This window comes from Elephantulus edwardii, unplaced genomic scaffold, assembly GCF_000299155.1.
Source record: "Elephantulus edwardii isolate Elephantulus edwardi_28Jun2011 unplaced genomic scaffold, EleEdw1.0 scaffold00003, whole genome shotgun sequence".
Lineage (NCBI taxonomy): Eukaryota > Metazoa > Chordata > Mammalia > Macroscelidea > Macroscelididae > Elephantulus > Elephantulus edwardii.
Window position 1 is genome coordinate 33,040,688 of NW_006399753.1, and position 20,632 is coordinate 33,061,319.

General features: G+C 34.1%; 1 protein-coding gene across 1 annotated transcript in view; it reads right to left on the reverse strand.

The window, feature by feature from the left end:
• SLC4A10 (solute carrier family 4, sodium bicarbonate transporter, member 10) overlaps positions 1-20,632 on the reverse strand; it is a 315,078-nt gene that overhangs the window by 136,301 nt on the left and 158,145 nt on the right. Inside the window, exons 8-9 of the mRNA XM_006879486.1 lie at positions 11,803-11,894; positions 2,672-2,829 (exon numbers count right to left, since the gene is read on the reverse strand). Coding sequence (XP_006879548.1) covers positions 2,672-2,829; positions 11,803-11,894 — 250 coding nt within the window. The remainder of the gene's footprint in view (positions 1-2,671; positions 2,830-11,802; positions 11,895-20,632) is intronic.

The window sequence follows — 20,632 nt, forward strand, 5'->3', positions numbered from 1 at the left end:
TTCTTTTGAATGTCAATTTCTTCAATCAAAAATCCAATGTGCAGCGACAAATCCATTCAAATGCGAATCTCCAATCAGGTATTGGATGGGACTCAATCTTTACCCTCACCCAATCCCAAACACTCACTACCAGAACCTAATTTTAACAAGCTTAACTCTAGGGCAGATTATCTCTTTTAAGACATCAATCAAATACTAAGCAAAGGCAGACTTACACACTTTCTAAAGCTATCATATCCAGTTTTCCTTTATGTAGTTGTTTTTTCATCTCCTTTCACTCTTTAAATTGATTTACATACAACCATCCTTACACATTATCTCATGGTCTTTAAAAAGGGAATGTTGTGAGAGCAGACATGTAAAATCTAGTTAAATTCTTCTGAATAGAAAGGAAAGGAAATAATGAAAATAACAAAATAAAGAGAACTACTTTTTTAAATACATAAATAAGATTCTCAAGCTGGACGCAAAACAAACAAGCAAAAAATAAATCAAGACTTATTTAGAAGAGGGAGAAAAGGTAATACAGCATTACACATAAAATGCAATTGAACAGATAGTAAAGATATACAAAATGTACATTAAATAGGAAAATTGTCTGGAATTCAAGTGTAAGCAGAAAATAGGAGAGTTAATTATCTGTTCATTACAAGGTTAGAGCAGAAAAATATCAATCAGTTGAATTGTAATACTCTATCAAAATTAATTTGAATTTGAAACTCTGGCAAGCTCATTGTCACAACTGGAACTTTTAAAGAAATCAATATGTGCTCTAAAATTGGGGGTTTAGTAATTATCCTGTCTCTGTGAGGTTAATTATAATTGTGAAAATGAAAGAATGTCATATATTCTGGAACATAATTCTATGGTGTTAATTTGTTAAATAGTTCATGCTATTAAGAATGAAAATCAATGGCTTTATAAGGTGAACTGAATGGTGCTCTACTTCTACCCTCCATGTAGTCATAAACTTTAGCAATTGTGGATGTTTTTACAAAGCCTAAATTATTCACTTTTTGTGTTAATTTTAATTGAATACAATTGAATGTGTCCAGTATACATTAAAAAAGGGAGTAATTTAATGTGGTAACAGATATCAAGTACAGTTCTGTTTAAGAAATTCCTACTTCATGCTCTGTTATAATATCCTAAAATATTATTTTCTGATAGCTCTACTATGTTTAGTCATTGTACTCACATTCTGACCTAAGTGTCCTCCTTTGAAAGTATGAGGAACCCTGAATAACTTCCTTTACTGTATTTATCTAACTAGTCTTTTTCCATTTTCCACCTTTCCTAAGTCTTGTCTTCGGAATTCCTATTCACAAAGTGGTCCAAAGTTCTCCGTATGTTCCTTCATTGTTCTCTGTTCACATCTTCCTAAGTCAGGATGAAATGAGGTCAACTAAATCTGACAGTTTCCAAAGTGAGGGTATATGACCTCATTATGGATTTTTTTTTTTACTCTTAGGAATTTTCTTTTTCTTTCTTTTGAAATACAAGTGATGTCATTGTCATAAATAGCCATTATTTACTAAAAAAATCACTAGATACCGTTCTAAAAGATAGAAAGAATGTACTACTAGAAAGTTGAAGGGAATATTAAATACTACTAAAAGAATACTTCTATACTTGGGGAATAGGGGTGGAATGGTTAAGTGCTTGGTTGCTGAAAGTCAGTGGTTTGAACCAATCAGTTGCTCCATGGTAGAAAGATGTACAAAGTATCTGCAAAGATTACAATCTTTATAAATTTATGGGGCAGTTCTTCTCTCTTCTATAGAGACACTATGAATCAAAATCTACTTAAATGCAACAGTTTTGTACATTTAATAAATTTCACATCTTAAACCGGGTGGCTCCTTGGAGGCAAGGATTCTGAGGCTCGATCTAACATACTTTGGACATGTAAGGAGAGACCGGTCCTTGAAGAAGGACATCATGCTTGGTAGGGTGGAAGGACAGCGCAGGAGGGGAAGGCCCTCTATGAGGTGGATTGATTCAGTGACTGGGATAATCGGGATGGGAGTGTCAGAGACAGTGCGATTGGCACAGGACAGAGGAGAGTTTAGGGTTGTTGTACATAGGGTCGCTATGAGTCGCAAGCGACTCGACGGCACATAACAACAACAACAACAAATCTGATCTCAGAAAGTCTGGATTAATTGGAAGCTGTACATAGAAAATAATAGCCTTATTTACATAGTCAGATGCTACTTTTATTTACATGCTTCTCCTTTTAAAATAAATGTGAGAATATTGTACACAAATCTTAATAGGTCTCAAATAAGATAAATATAATTTCTTATAACTTGAATGGTAACTAGGCTCCTGCCTCAAGCCAGAGTCCAGCATAGGTAAGCTTACTTCTTATAAAGTTTCTAAGAGGAAATGAAAGGGAGCTCTGGTGGCCTAGTGGCAGGAAGCTGTACTGCAATCCTGGAGACATGCAGCTCAAGGCCACCAGTGGCTCCATAGGTGAAGAACAGGCAACCTTCCCCCGAACCCCCCCTACCCGCCCCCACCCCCGTGCGGAAGGTCCGCTGTGAGTATGTTCCACCTCAAAGGTACACAACAAGGAAATGACATTTGATTCCTTGAAGTCTTTCACCTCTCACTAAAACCAAAATAGTTGGAGAAAAATTGTGAAAGATATTCTTAAGATTGTTACCTGGTTGGGATTGGGACTTCAGCCAGCCCTTGAAGTAATACAGCTGGAGACAACCTGACAAATGCAACTACAGTTCGATCCAAAAACTCCAGTTCCCCAACTAGGATGTTGGAAGCTTCAGCACCTGGGGGAATCTTCTTCATAAAATGCAGATCAACCTGAGAGCATTGCAGAGTAAAATAAGATAAATAAAATGGAAACAATGTTATATTCCTGTACAGTGCTTTTGCTATAATAACCTATTACTAATGGTAGTTTAACCGAAAATAAATTGTTATTATTTTTAAGAGATTCTTCTTCTGTATTAGAAAATTTTAGGGCAGAAAAATATATATGTTAAATGCAATTAATATACTTTAACCATAATTTAATTTTCTTCTGCTAGAGATTTACTTATTTTCTGATAAATTTCCTTTATTTTCATATATATTGTAATTAATATCAGAATCTGCCCAGTGCAAAAAGAAACACAATTACATTTCTTTTAACAGTATATGTTATGATTCTAACTTTCATATTTACTTGAATTACTATATTCTTCACATCCTATACTTGAACTGACACTTCTCCAATTTTAGTTTTTCAGCAAAGAATTAGAAAAGTAAAATTAGAGAACAAAAGAATAAAATTATTAGCATTTAGAATTACTAAAACCCCACAGTTGAATTTGACATGAAGTGCCTATGATTCAGATGAATGAACACAAAAGAAAAGCAATTACAAACAAGAAGAAATGCTAAGCAAACAGTTAAGGGTGAGGTCTGAAAAATGGATGTAAAACTGTAAGAATAAGTATCAATTTTAATGCACAGAGCCTCAGCAGAAATCAAGCTGTGACTTTAAAATCAATTTTACCAAGTTCTTTAATTTTCAATCCATTTGTTTTGCTTTTTTTAGCGGAAATTTATAGTGGGAATGAGAGTGTATCTGCTCTAGAAATTGGTTTTATGCACTCCTGTTAATGAGATGTGGGCCAAACCTCAAAATGGGAATAGCAGAGAGAGTACCCGCAAATGTGGATAAAGTTGAGTTTTCTGGGTTTTGGTGTATTGGTTTTTTTCAGGCCAGATAATGCTGTTGTGGGATTAATGATTTAGGAATATTTTTTTTCTAGAAGTTAAAATTAAAACTATTTGAAACTCTTAGGAAGGGCATGTTGGAGAGTCCATTGCCACACTATCATGACTCGATTAAGTGAAATACAAAAATAATCTCTAATATGACTTTGAAAATATCAAGTAGAACCCAATTTTTTATTTAAAAAAAAAAACCAAGCCAGAATTTAATGGAGTAAAAATATTTTTAAGAAGAAATACATGATAAATATTAAGGAGAAAAAGTTTTTAACCTCTGAATAGAAATTTAAAACCATTCAATACACACTAGGATATTATTTTTAAAAAATAAACAAAACCCTATCCATTGCCATAAAATTGATTCCAATTAATAGTGCCTCCATAAAACAAAGTAAAACTACCCCATAAGATTTCTAAAATATTTGTGGAAGCATACCCCACCATTTTCCCACAGAGCAGCTGATAGATTTGAGCCATCGATCTTTCCATTAGCAGCTAAGCTCTTCATTACTGCACCACTAGGGCTTCTTGAGGTAATGCATATTGTTTTCTATACATATAAAAAACTGGCTAATTTTTTTAGATGGTTTAATATTTTGCTATTTTAACTGACCAAGAAGACTGAAGAAGAATGGATGCCTTTGAATTAAGTTGGTAAAGAATATTGAATATACCACAGTCAGAAAATACATTAGTTTGGAAGAAGTGCAACCTGAATGCTCTGTAGAGGCGCAGTGGATATGTTATCAGCAGAGACCAGTCCCTGGAGAACCGCATCATGCTCAGTAAAGTAGCAACTTCCTCAAACAAAAAACCAAACCCACTGCCAGTGTTGACTCAGAGCAATCCTCCATCATGTTTTCAAGGCTGTGAATTTTTATGGAAAAAGAATGCCTATCCTTCTCCTACGGAACAGTTGGTGGATTCAAGCTGGCCTTTACATTAGCAGCCCAACCCACCGGTCACTTAAAAGAGGAAGACTCTCAATGACATGGATTGTTAGAGTGGCTGCAATAATGGGCTCAAAAGAGCACTATTTTGTGAGAATGGCAGGCTTAGCCATCTGTTTTATTCTGTTTTACAAAGGATCACCATGAAATGAAACTGACTCGACAACACCTAATAACAACTGAATAGAACATTTTTATTTATAGATGCAAAAATTTAAGTATAATAGGAATTGTTAGGATGTATTTGTATTTGCTTTCTAACTGGGAGAAATGTACACATTACAGAAAAAATTGTGCTCACTATAATGTATAAATTCTCAAGAAGAGATTTTACATGTACTATTAGGCTCTCAGTAAAAATCAGGCTTTATGAGAGAGAAAAAAAAAACACCTAAATCCTCAAATGTCTTTAATAGCCTGAAAGAATAAACAATTATTCTTTTTTGTCCTTTCAATTAAAACACATTGCTGTGGAGTCCATTTCCGTAACATTTTAACACATAGTAATAAACTGTAAAATGAGAAAATAGTTTTTTATACAACTCTATTAATAATTGATTATCAATTTGAATTATATTTGTAATAACCATGTCACTTTATTGAAGTGACTTTATTTACTTTTCTTTTTATTTACATTTACATTTATTTTATTTTATTTATTTACTTTACTTTTTATTTACATTTTCACCTGGAAAATTTTCTCAATGCATTAATTACTTGAGAAATGTCTTATCTCTTAAAGTGCATGCATGCATGCAGTAGGCAGCATTAGAAAGAACTACTTTTAAGATAAATAGAAAACTAGTAAAACGTGTGAGGTCTAAGGGGGAAAGGGCAAGAGCAGAAGGGTGAGGATGTGTGGAGGGTAATCATAGGATCACACAATTTAATGTGTGGAGGGAAGGGTGCGTTAAGGAAATGGGAAAGATCTGGTGTGAAAAAACAATGTATATGAATTCTGCAAGTAAAGAGTACAAAAATTTTATCTTAAAAAGAGACTAATTATGTGGATAGCACATAGGAGTTTTCAAAGTCCTGTTATTTCAGAGGCGGATGGCCAATTCTTCTTCCTAGTCTGTCTTAATTAGATTGCTCAGATTTAGAAGATTATCTGACAGACAAGCATTTTACAGAGAAGAGCAGATTAAAGATATTTCCTAGTAGTAGAAAAAAACCAATAGATTCTGTGTTGTCCCCACCCTTGCCAGGTGTGTTTTGAGGCACCCCTTGCTCTGCTCCAGCAGCATTTATATCTACTCCCACCAACTCCATTCAGCAACAATTTTCCATATCCAGCCCTTGATGTGTGCAATTCTTGAAGAGGGACATTATGCTTGGGTGGGTGGAGGGACAGCGCAGGAGAGGAAGACCCTCGATGATATGGATTGATTCCATCACTGAGGTAATGAAGACAGGTATGTCAGAGATAATAAGATTGGCAAGAGACAGAGCAGGGTTTGGGGCTATTGTACATAGGGCTACTATGAGTCGCAAACGATTCAACGGCACATAATAACAACAAACAACAACAATTATGTGGAAGAAAAGAAGAAATAAAAAAATTATGGTACAATTGGGGGGGAGGATATAGCTTAATTAAACAAAGAATTATGTTGGTTTTGTTGTTACATGCCATGGACTTGGATCCAACTCTTAGTGACTCTAAGTCCAAGAGAAAAAGACGAGGCTTCATTTAATCACCAAATGGGGAGGGAGTAATTTCAAACTCAAACTCACTGCTGGGGTGTCAGTTCCCACTCACATCATTCTTCGATGCATCTGGAGCAGCTGGCAGATTTGAACCATTTGGATTAGCAGTGCAAAGCCCTACCAACCCAGTAACCAGACCTCTCTCTCATGTATTTTAAGAACTAAAAAAACTGTTATGGTTCAGTAGGACCCAACTCAAAGCTGGTCCTTCATTGGATTTCTGAAGCTGTAAATCACACAAGAGCAGATTGTTCCTTTTTCTCCCTTGGAGCTGCTACTGAATTTAAACAGCAGAGGTGACACCTCTGGGTTAGCAGCATACCTTCCTATGGACGAGGCCACTGATCTTCCTCATTTGAAATAAGCACAAGCAGTCAGGAAATCAAAAGATGAATTACATTGAGAAAATCTATTGTCAGGGACCTCTCCAGAGTACTGTAAAGCAACGATGTCAGTCTAGAGACTAAGGTGAGCCTAATCCAGGCCATAGTTTTTGCAATTACTTGCTATGCATCAGAGGGTTGGACAATGACTAAGGATGACAGAAGAAGAATTGATGCCTTTGAATTGTGTTGCTGGAGAAAAGTATTGAACATATATCATGAACTGTCAAGAAAACAAATAGTTTTCTGTCCTAGAGAGGATGAAACCAAGTTTCTCATTAGAGGCTAGGATTTTGAAGCTCTTTCTCACATACTCTGCGTATGTGGCCAAAGGAAACCAGTCCTTGGAGAAGGACCTCATACTTGGAGGGTGGAGGGACAGCACAGGAGAGGAAGACCTAGATGAAATGGATTGATACAGTAACTGGGACAATGGGGTTAGGTGCGTCTGAATAAGTGAGACTGGCTCAGGACAAGGAAGGGTTCAGAGTGCTGTACATGGGGTTTCTATGGGTTACAGCGACTTAACAGCACATAATAACAATATCAAATTATGTTTTTATACATAATGTACAATTAAATCATGCCTTGTGTCATGCTTATAGTAGCCTTGAAGTTCTAAATTTATTTTCAAATATAATTAATAAAGATAATAATATGTAATATAATTATCTTTTAATACTTTATGTAACTACAACAAAACCATCAAACTCAAGGTCCATTTATTTAGCATTTTATAAAATGACAACTATCTTAGACAACTCTGATGATGTAAATTGAATATTGTATACCTCCAAAACAATTCTCAATTGGGACAAACCATGTTGAATAGATATAAAGATATACTGAGAGGTTTTGTTCTTCTGAACAGAACCTTGAAATAATCGAGACATATAATCAAGATGTGGATTTACACTCACCACACTTGTCAATCTCCGGCCTTTACGTTAAGAAGGAAGAGGTGCTTCATTCTGGGAATTTAGTACTTAGATTATTGGTAAGAAACATTTATACCTCCAGGAAACAAGATTATAAGAAGATAGAGAAGGAACAGAAAGTATCTACAACCTACGTATTAAGATGTAATGAAGAAAACACAAATTGAATTTGACCAAAAAGTTTAAGTCTTAAAGTCTGTGGTTTAAGGATTTATTGTTTAAAATGGCTTCCTTATACATTAATTTACTTTGCCGTGGGGATGGGCAGGAATATGCAAATAGCTTCTGTTAGCCTACCCACAAGGGGATTGGCTAGTCTCACAAGGGAAATGGCTGGTATCACCATTAAATTGAGTAGATCCAGCAGCAGAAATTAGAGCATCTTCCCACCAGAGAAAATAAAGAAGCAAGAGAATATAGTGTGTCCTTCAGAGGCAGAAGTTCTTGTGCCAGCCAGTCTAGGGCCTATGGGAGCAGCAGCCATCAAGCCACAGCGGAAAACCAGAGATCTGACACGAGCTGGGGCCTTGGGACTATTATGCCATGGAGCGGAGCTAGAGCTAAGAGCCTTTGCCAACATTTGTTGTACAATTGGATAGGGGAAAGGCAGAAGCCATAATTGGCCCTAAAGCTACAAGGCTTAAGGTTGAGACACCTGCAAGTATATTTCAGAAGCTGTCCTGACTGTATTCTTTCCCAATATGGTCTATGAGCTATTGCATCAGACTTTGAACCCAGCAAAACAGTAATATTGGTGATGGTATGAATAGAAAGAGGTATACGAATAAAGGGACATGTCTGACCTCATGAGAATTGGTTTTGTGTTGTGGATGTTGTTGACAGGGACAGTTACCCTTTGTGAAGTTGGTAAAAACCACAAAGGGATATCCCCACATGGTGCTTGCTCTTTTTACAAAGACTACAGGAGAATGTTAATAGGGTATTTTGGGGAGATATGGTATTGTGCTAAGAAGATGTTCTTGAGCAGCTTTCTTAATCTCTCTGTGATTCAGCCTTTTCATCTATTAAATGATTGTCTAAGGTTTCCTATAGCTCTAGGATTCTATCATGAAGCTTTCTGTAACATATTGTTATTAAGTGTTCTATACAATGAAGATACATGCAAAATAAAGTTGTTTGTACATAAAAGGAGGTGTGATGCCTTACTTGGGTCATGTTCAATTCTAAATACATCAGCAATATTTGGAAAGTCTGAGAGTAGTCATCATCTATATGCCTTTTTATTTAAAAAAGAGAGAGCTGTTTTCACATGTCTATTTTTAAGATACTTCATAGGGAACTAAAAGTTGATAGCTCAGACTATATTATTATATACTCTAAAAAGTCAAATCAGCCTAATCACTGGAAAGGTAAATAAACATTTTATTTTTCATATCATCTCAAATTTCTGCAGAGATTTTGAATGTACATTCTAAAACTTAAAATACTGAAATGGACAAAATAATCTGTCAACTGGCTGAAATTTTATAAAGTTACAACCAAACTCTAATCATGAGGCTAAAATACCTTAATCCATGTGCCTGCAAAATCTGACACTAAAATTTGTTTCCATGGTAATGGATCATGACTGCTCTTTTTAATGCCCTACTTCTCTGCCCTCCAAGATTAAAAGCCAAGACACATTATGCAGTGTTTTCTTATTACGTTCAAATTCAAAGACTTAATATTTTAAATCTCACAGGATTCATTCAACAAATGCATTCCACGCATTATTTAAGTCATTAGCGATTGAGGGGAAATTGAAAACAAACAAACAAACAAACAAACAAACAAAAACAACCCAACACATTCAGTTCCGCTCCAGTGTTTATTTTGGTCACTACTATTTCTACTAAGAGTAATAAGAACAACTACCTTAAAAAAATCTTTATTATTTTTATTGTGTGTGTAGTGTCAAATCAGATCTGACTGGTACAGGAGGAGATTAACCCTCCTTCTCTAGCAGAGCATCTGGTGGATTCAAACTGTGTACCTCTGGAATTACAGTGCAATTTCTTGTCACTAGGTCACCAGAGCTCCCTCAAAAAACCACCTTTTATTGAGCACTTACAACATGCTCATCACTCTGTTAGAGACTCTTTATAATCTTGTTCAATTTTATAACAAATCTTTAAAATTCAGAAATAATTGCTATCAAGCCCAAGCCAGTAGGTTCATGATTGACCCTCCATTGGGTTTCTTGGTAAACTGCAGGGGAGCAGATTGCTCATATTTCTCTAGAAAAGCATCTGGTGGGTTAGAACTGCCAAGGGAGGTGGTGTTTGGATTATAAGTGCAACTCCCTACTGATTTGACCACCAGAGCTCCCAACATATCTGTAAGTAGGTATTATTCTCATTTTGAAAATAAGAAAACTGAAGTTCAGATATCTTCCCAAGGTCAGATAACTTATGTTTTTTGAATGCAATTAAAGGCTTCATACTTTTTCTTCCTCTATGTACTATGCGATGAATAAGAGACTTAAAAAAAATTATTGGCATTGAGAGCTCTAGAAGTTTAAATTGCCTATGAAAAGAAAAAAATGACCCAGTGAACAGAAATACAATAAGAAGAAAAAAATATTAAAGGAAATAAAGTCTACTTCTCACTCTCCTGTAGTTCTTATTGCTTTGGAGGACCTAAAGTTAAATCTCAACTTGATAATCTTTTCTTTTCTGAAGGCTGCAAAGACAGATTCCACAAGTATATATGGAAAATAATAAGGACGTATAAAACCCAACATCAAAGGATAAACAATAGAAGAATTGCTTTTGAGAATTACAAAAATGCCTTTGTTATACCGTTAGTGTGTGCATAAACAAATATGCAGCTTCTATGTCATTGTTTCTTAAAATAATATTTTAAGTTAATGATACCAAACAATAAATGCATGGAAGTTTGAGACAACAGTTTTATTTCAGGTTGTGGATGAATGACAATGCAATGTTTTAAAAAAGGTTGGGGGTTTTTTGGAGTGGCATATGGAATACATTTGAACTGGCTTTATATTTGAATCGCATGCCTCCACACAGTGAAATGAGCTTTGAACCACTGTAGAAACAGCCGGAGTTTGCCCTCACCTCTCTCTCTTGCTGATGTGGAAGTCCTTTTTCATGTCTTTGTTTCATCCCACATGGACTAGTATGCCCCTTTTGTTGGCCTCCCAGTCCCTGCACGCATAATTAACAGACTTAAGCTGGTACATCAAGCTCCCACAGAGACTGCACCAGGCCCCAGCCAGGAGAGCATGCATATAACTGGACCTACTCAGGTTAGGTTTCAATGGAAGGATGCTGAATACTTCTGAGGAGATGATTGTTAATTGTTTAGAACTTATTTCATTCCCAGCTCCTCCCACTATTAAAAGTATTGCCAGTGTTAAAACTTTATTAACACATCTCTTTGATTTACTAGTGTTTCAGCCACTCAGATAAAGAGAAATTGTTTTCTGCTAAATAGTGAAACTCTTCCTCCTTCCTGTTTGTTAGCTTCCAATGACACATTAAAATGCCAGAAGTTTGCTATTCCAAGTCATATTATTTTGATATACTTATTTTCCAAACAGAATGTACTCAAAGGATTTCAGCTTGAATTGTTGCCAATTAGATGTATACTTAAACAGAATCTGGTTTTATTATGATGTTATTCAAAATTCAGTTCTCCAAGTGTTTTCCTTACAATAAAACAATGACTTTGTAGAGCTTTCTTTTATAGTATTATATTTTATGTAGAACTTTATATGCTTTGCTTTATCAAAAACTTAAACAATGAGATAAAACTTCTGTTTAAATAGCCAATAAAGTCCAGATGTTTGAGGATTATTTTTCTATTGGAAATTCCATATTAAATCAAGTGGCTGAAACCTGAGTATTATGTATAAAATTTATATATTTGAATTATCAAATAAAAAAGCATTACAGGTAGACTTAAATGCTAATGTTATATATAAAATTATCAAGTTTTGACCAAGAAAAAACAGGGACATGCAAAAATCGTGTCAACATTTCTTAAGAATGGGTACTAATTTTTTGTAGTAATTCAGCAGCTTACTTGGAGGAGAGGGGGAAAGCTTACCTTGCTGAAATCAACAGTGCTATTTTCTCTGCTCACATCATTTTTGTTTTCAACACAGGCTGGAGCAGACTGAGGAGAAACAACCTGACCTGCTAAAAGAGATTATTATTACAAAACAAAAATAATTACTTAGATAATTCTGGCCATATTGAGTGAAATATGAATTTCTATTGAATATGAATTTCTATTTAACTAAAGTTTCTCAACTAGTTCATGATATAAGCGTGAAGAGTCAAGATAAATAGATTTCTATCAATGCAAAAATTCTTATTTATCAGTTACAGATAGAAATGGGAGAAATCTGTCAAGAAATAAACTTATCCTCAGATAAAATTCAAACTTCAAGACTATTTTCTATTAAGAAAGATCATCTAGAAACAGAGATTTTAATCTAACCATTGTTTCAAAACATCATTTATTTCTATATTTCAATGAAAATTGTTGTTTTTTAAAATCAGACAAGATAGAAATTTATTATTATTTAAGCTTATCCTGAAGAACTTAAAGCATAAAGGTTAAAGAATAACGAGTAATTAGTATTTATTCTGAAAATTTTTAAACCTGTTTCTATCTTCTATTGCATATTAAAAACAAAATTGAAAAAAAACAAATTATTGAGGGGAAAAAATTCTGGCAACAGGTTGTAAAGATTCCTATAAGAGAGGCTCAGGGACTCCATGACTGGCTCAAATTGTTACATTTTGGATTACTAACTGAAGGTTAGTAGCTCAAACTTTCCCAGGGACATTTTGGGGATGTTGTTGTTGTTGTTATGTGCCGTCGAGTCGTTTCCGACTCATAGCGACCCTATGCACAACAGCCCTAAACCCTGCTCTATCCTGCGCCAACCGCACAGCCTCTGACACACCCATCCCGATTACCCCAGTCACCGAATCAATCCATCTCATAGAGGGTCTTCCCCTCCTGCGCTGTCCCTCCACCCTCCCAAGCATGATGTCTCTCTCCAAGGACCCGTCCCTCCTGGCAACATGTCCAAAGTATGTCAGACGAAGCCCCAGAATCCTTGCCTCCAAGGAGTAGCTTGGTTTAATCCTCTCCAAGATGAATCTGTTTGTTTTCCTGGCAGTCCATGGTACATTCAGTACTCTTCTCCAGCACCACAGCTCAAAAGCATCCACTCTCCTTCTGTCCTCCCTAGTCATTGTCCAACTCTCTGATGCATAACAAGCGATTGCAAATACCATGACCTGTATCAGGCGCACCTTAGTCTCCAGAGAGACACTGTTGCTCCTGAGTACCTTTGAGAGGTCCCTAACAGCAGACTTTCCCATCGCGATACGCTTTTTGATTTCCTGACTGCTGGTGCCAAGAGTGTTGACTGTGGAGCCGAGCAAACTGAAGCTGTGAACACTCTCAATCTCTTCGTCATCCATCCTGACGCTGCTAATTGGTCCAGTGGAGAGAATCTTTGTAAGATCTGGAAATCTCTCAAAAAACTACAGCCTTGAAAATTCTATGCAATAGTCTAACATCACATACGAGGTTCCCATTAGTCAGAAGTGAATTGGCAGAAACACCACAAACTGTGGTAGATAACATATGAGGCCTTCAGAGTCTTTGGGTAGCACAAGTGTTTATGCATGCTACTGTTTATGCACCAAAAAATCAGTCAGCAGTTCAAATCTACCCAGGGATGTCTCACAAGAAAGGTTTACTTTCAAAAAATTAGTCACTGAAAACCTTACGGAACACATTCCATTTGGACCCAGTCAATGTCATAATATGTCAGAATCAACTCCAAAGCAACTGGATTTTTGCTTTGTTTCTGAGAAGTTCTGTTAGAAACATCTTTGCTCAACAGTACAAGAGCCCTGGTGGCCTATTGAGTAGGAGTTGTCACTGCCAATCCAGAGGCAGGTGGCTCGAATCCACCAGCTGTTCTTGAGAGAAAGATGGGAAATATCCTCATGTGTGATAATACAGACTCTGAAAACTCACTGGACAGTCGGCTATGAGTCAGATCTGACTAGATGTAGAACAAATATTGTGAATATGATTTATACTTGTCATTACTGATAATGATCTATACAAGTAAATAGCAATAAATTTGAATTTATTCATTTTACATTAATGTCAATCAGCAACTTAATTCTTTCGTAACCTTTCTACATTATAAAGAAGGTAGTAATATTAATGAGTTAAGCTAGGAATGGGGCAATGGTTAGTAAAATCTAATAAAATTGTCTTCAATAACAAGTCGTCTGAAATTGGTTTTTTGGCAAATAAAAAAAAAGTAAAATTAGTAGGGTTTCCTTAATTACACATATATATCACTTTTCCCTGAACTATTATCATCTTATGAAATGAGCTGCTGACTCAGATCTGACTTTGGAGTCTTGACAATATTTATGATGATAACTCAATGGATCTAAAGTCCTGCTCTGCTCTGCTCTTCGCCTAGCTCTGCTTTCTTTTTGCTACTCCAGTTTCAAGCAAAAATCACTTTTTGTCTTATTCCAATTACTGATAGTTTGCATTTATCTGAACTTCTCTGAACTCTTAGTGTAAAAGAAATTAAATACTTCTTTGAATTCTATACAAAACCACCCCTCAACTCATTCAATGCTACCTAGAAGTTACTAAGTATGATTAGTAATATTATTTTAAAATATTACTATTTTTTTTACTTTTGAGCTATGGAGTCTCTCAAAAAGGAATTGTGCATTAATATGTACTTTTTAATTCACAGCTTAAAATTCTTCTATTGTCAGGAAGAAAGAGATTTAAGGCTCTTCTAGATCTTTAATATTTTCCCTTTTTAATTGTGCAAAGTAAAAAAAAATTTTTTTGAAGAAAAAAGTACTTTTAAAGCAAGTTCACATCAAACCATGTACAAATTTCTTATTTTAGTGTAGTCCAGAGAAACATATAAACTTCACAGAAATGTCAGACTTAAGCTGTATAAAATTCTTTTCATTCTCCCATTTCTAGCTGCAATGTGCGGCTATGACTGTGAACTGTTCATTAGCAGCCATTCAATTTACCATTCTCAAAATAATAACTGTAATTTTAAAAAACCTTTTACATAATGCATTTGTGCTACTAACAGATGTCTTCAATCACCAGTTTCACATCATTTCTCCATATTTCCATGAGTTAGAATGTTAGATATATTTAAACCTAAATTTACGGAATGTTCTGCAAAATTGAGTGATGAAATTCAAGGCATGGAAAAATTAAATAAGTATCTATCTGCTTTTTTATAGTAATTTATTTCATATGGTATAAAACAACATGGAAGAACAATTCTTTCATTCCATCTGCAAACACACCAAAACTAGAATCAACCTAATGCAAACTCATCAACTTTGAATATATTGAACTTGGCAGAAAACATGCTGTAACTTAAAATTTAAAGAAATTGAATAGCTTATGTTTTCATTTGAATACTTTAAGTAGAACATTTCATAAATTACCTTCAGCTCCTGCAACATATTTTAAAAACTTGTACTTCCTCTTGTAAATATTAATACAGTTTGAGATTTATGGTTCTATACTATTCTTATTTTAATATTAATAAAACTTAAAAATTGCAAAGTTGTTAATTAGAAAGGATTTGTAAATTTTAATGAATAAGTGTTACTGATAATGACCTCATAATAAGAGGACTTAAGGAATTCTGGTGGTACTGTGGTCAAGAAATTTGGCTGTTAAGAAAAGACCATTGGTTGGTTTGAACCTGCCAGCCACTCCAAGCGATAAATATGGAACACTCTGCTCCAGCAAAGATTTATCATCTGGTCAACCCTGTAGGTAATCTTAGTATGGCTTTCTTGTAACTATGAGTTTGAATCAACTCCACAACAGTGAATTTGGTTTGGTGACTAGATTTACCTTGCAGGAGACACACTAGATTAACATTAAGTTATGTACTAGTTCTAACTGGTAGATATCCACATAGAATACATGCTAATGTAGAAAATCCTAAAATTATTAACCTGTAATGTAGAAATATAAATCACAAATTTAGAATCTTTGCACTTCTAAGATAGTATTTGATAATTATTGGTAAATATTAGTGTTTAAATGTATTTAATCACAATAAAAAGTCCTTTGAAGTTTGAAAAGCAATCAAATCTCAACATTTTTCCTAAATATGTACACTTTTCTATTTTAAAATATGTACATTTGAAATTTGTTAAAAATTAAAGCAATTAATAGAAAATGTGTATATCTTTAAGGTAATAGCTGAATACTTGGCAAGATAAAGAAAAAAAAGTAAGTATTAGTAGTTGATAACTAAACTAAGGCACTAGCCTTTGGCTATTTAAAAAGAAAGATGTCACTGTTTTGTGGGACTGAGTCAATTTTAACTCATAGAATGGACCTCTGGTGGCACAATCAATCCACTCGCTTTTCATCCCACAGGTGAAAAGACCAAGTAGTCTGTGCCCATAAATATGTGGCCTGGGGTGCCCCAATTCAGAAGGTCAGCAGTTCAAACCTACCAGCTGCTCTGAGGGAAGAAGATGAGTAATCTCTTATAACCTCAGAAACTGGGAGAGGATCCCTGTGAGTCAGAAACTACTTGTGGCAGTGATGAGTGATCTGTGAAAAACTAAAATCTATCTAGGACTCCAGACAATAGAACTTCTGGAAATCTCAAATCAATTTTTCAGTTCTGTCATCAGATATAATATGTATCTGTTAAAGCACTGATTTCTTATCTTATTCCAATTAAAATGCCTTTGATTTTAGATTTCACAGTGAATTTCATTAGATTACTATTACATAAGAAAAGTGAGTAACTTTGGGATTGGGAAGGCAACTTTTATTTTCTAGCTAATGTCTAGTCTAAAACAATAGCAGTACTCGGATTGACAATTTCATATATAGGATTTTACTTTCAGCAAAAAAGTGAGTATATTTTCCAATAGAAGAAAACAAGAATTCCCCTGACAATATAAAAGACTAAATTTAATATTTAGCACTCTTGTACATGTGTGGAAATGCTATAAACACTACTAGTTTATGGTAATTTTATAATCACTGTATCACAATACTTGCAAACATAATTTTTTTGTCTATTGATTTATATAGATGTCACTGGGCCCACTATTCATGGTGCATACCAATTCTTCTGTAAACATCAGATCAATGTCTGATACATCTGTTATTACCATATATTATTTAGAAGCATGATAATGACAACTCACAAACTACCAAAAAGTGAAAAGATATATGTTAGCATTGCATTTAGGGCTATTATCCAAAAACTTATGAAAATTTAGAATTAATTGCTATGTGTTCATGACTACTTAAATGTATATATCAGAGAAAATGAAAAGCATCTTCTATATCCTACATACATTTTATTATCTAACCTGTTAAATTTAGAGCTCTTCACCTTAAAACTCATATTCTAATATTGACTATTCATCTTATCAATTAAACTGCCAACTATTCATTTGAATTCATTTTACTTTGAGCCATGAATTTATTTCCCCCTAACCCCAGACAATCATGTAGGAATTAGGCACCAATCAGATAAAAAGTTATTGTAGACCACACATTTTTTAGGACAAATAATAAAGAAAGTCTGAGTTATTAGTAACTAAGAAGAGGAAGCTGTTTGCCTGTTATACCAGAATTATTTTTTTAAAATACATTGTGATGTCAGTAATTTCTTTCTTTATAAACTTGGAAAATGGGATATGAGATTATGTCAAGTGTACTAATGTCATGACTTTATGTAATTAAAAGTGTCTTTAAAAAGCTGTCACTAAGGCGTTACTGAAATCCAACTATAAATATATTCTTTAAAAACCCACCAAACCCAAAAAAACAAAACAAAATTACTATACTATTTAAGTCTACCTATGGCATTTAAAAAAAAAATTAAGCTATGTACACAAATATCACAAAACTGCAGCTTTTAAATTTGTATTTGGCCAAATTCAAACCAACAAAATAGTATATTATTTCTTCATTGTTAGTTATTTGATAAGGCTTAATCCATTGAAAATTGTGTGTATTAGAAGGAAACTGGGATGAAGACATGGAAGTACATTACTATTAACCTGGAGACCACGCTGGTTTACACTACCTCAGAAACCTTCAACGCATTTACAGTACCCAAAGGGTAGGAGATGAGGGAGGTACAGAGATGAGATGAGCCTGTTAGAGACAGACACAAGACAGAGCAAAATAAAGAAATATAAAGATGAATGACAAAGTTACATACATGTGTAACATTACATTTATTCATGGGGATAGAAAACATGAAGAAAGAAAGACTATTTAGAAAATGTTGATTAGGTGAGCTACAATTTAGAAACATGGAAAATATTTACATAGTTAACTTGAGGGAAACTATTAGCATGCATGAAAATAATTAATGTAATATAAAAAATAACAAATTTAAACACATCATACCAGAAATAATTCTGCTGCATAAAGCTAATCTAAAATATAAAAGCTTGAGACTCAGAAATTTAGTAACAGCAAGCCATCCTCTGAATAGACTCTTGAGATGGGTCACATTGATTTTTTTGGACAAGTTAAAATACTTTCTGTATAAAGCAATGTCTAATTCTGTCTTGACATGAATATTTTAATGTTTTCTCTCAAATGACTCAAATTATCGGGGAATTTCATTCTCATGATAATTCTAATAAAAGATAAAAAGTATTATGGAAAGTGTTTTTTAAGTCCTGGTATCTTATGAGACTGCTGTGCTTAAAAACCAAGAACATGTATAACTGTCTGAACATATAAAAACATTATTGACCATCAGAAAGTAAAGACTACAGCATTTGTTAAAGGAATGCTTAGAAACCAACAAGACTGATTTCCAAAATCTAGAAATAAGAATCATTCATAATATATACAATACACATTGTTTTAAGGGCTGGAAATTACCAGATCTAAAACGTCAACTCATATTCCATCCCTCCAAATCTGTTTTTTAGTAACTGATGGTTTAAAACATTGAGTCAGAGACTTTCTGCTCTGTAAATCTACCTGAAATTGTAAATAAAAATACTTCTGATAAGTATACAGATTAGGAGGGAGAAATATATGTGAAGGAAAAGGAACAAGTGAAAAATCATTAGTAAGGAAGGACAGAGTGGAAAGAAAATACTTCGTATGTAAGGCAACTAAGAACCGGAAGTTGCTTTTTAAAAAGATAAGAGTTATCACAAAGGTAAATGATATTTTATAATCCAACTGTCTCAAATGTAATTCAATACTTAAATGATAAATACATATTTTGGAATATTTTTCTTTCTAGAACATTTACCATAACAAACTTCTCTTTAGTTTTATAAAATGTCTCTGGTCTCAAAGAATCGTGATGATTCTTGTGATATTTATTTTTAATGCTTTTTACCCATCTCCATTTCAGAGCCCTAATGTCAAAGTAGATACTATTTTTCTATTATTTTTGCTGTTGTTTTGCCAAATGTAACTGTCACTTTTTATTGAAACATCAGAATCAGGCATTTAATTCTCACAGTTTTGATGCTTAATGAAAAGTGAAAGTTAAACACAGCATGGTGGCATTAAAATGCATGGTGAATCCATAGTACCACTACTGTGCATCTTAGCTCTGAAGAGAACGTGCAGAACACCAAGCGGGAGAAATTACACAAGTAAAGTAAGTGTATCTAGAGGTGAGATTGACAAATTATCACAAGTCACTAAACTGTATAAACAAAAGAGTGTGGACTTGGAGAGGTGACGAGAAAGTGAATACACTATTTTGTTAATCTAATCTATTAAAGATGGAAGATCCATCCTCACAATACATGAAATACAAATACTGGAATGCTCAATCCACAGGAGAACTAGCAAAATTGAAGTCAATTACTGAAGTGCATATTTTGTTACACCTGATTTCTTTTTGAAACTTCCTTACATTCATGAATTCATTTTTAAGAGAATTGTGATTGCTTTGCCTTCAAAGCAAAAGCATATTACACTGGAGGAAGGAACTCGTTTTTACCTGTTTACTTTGGAAGGAAAAGTAGTTTTGTTTTCCATTTTCCAGAAAATGTTCATTCTACTTAATAATTCTATAATTTTAAAACCAAAGAATAGTCATCTTTTTTGTGTGGAATGTTGTACTGAGGATATTCTTTTAATACTAAGGCTATTTTATCTTTCAACAATTTTGAAATCCTTTGGATCAATCTGTAGTATTGCATACAAAATTTATCTCTCTATTGCATATTTTAAAACAGAATGTCAAATCTACATTTATAGCTATGAATTTTCGCTTTGTTTGTTTACCTAAAGTTTGTCAGCTTTTAGAGTTCGTAAGTAGATTGAGAACCTTAGTAATACAGGTCCTTCACACTTTTTCACTTCTGGGTAGGAGATGTATCTCTAAATTGTACAAATCTATACATATTTTCAGAATTCTTAACACACATAATTATGCAAAGTGTGCGAGGAAGCAAAACAGAGTCACAAGGAGGTGTTATGAGCCTGGGCTCAGAAAACCATTTTGACAGCATATTCTACAACAATACTTAATTGGATATATGAATCTTATTAGAATTGTTTCCAAGTTTTTATTACCCAAACGTATGCTTCAAAGATTTATATGTGTTCAGATAAAGGCTGATTGTACAGATGGTGACAGAATCACTCAGAATCTAAAACTAAGAAAAACTAAGCAGTTGCCTTAATAAGACAAATAAGCTCTAAGAAGACCTTGGATTTATATGAATATATATATGAGTAGATTTATGATTCATGCCTATAATTTTCACATCTCACTTATATCAGTAACAATGTCTTGGACTACATGAAATTACAGATAAGATTTGATGGAGTAAATTAGCTCCCCAAAATTAATTAA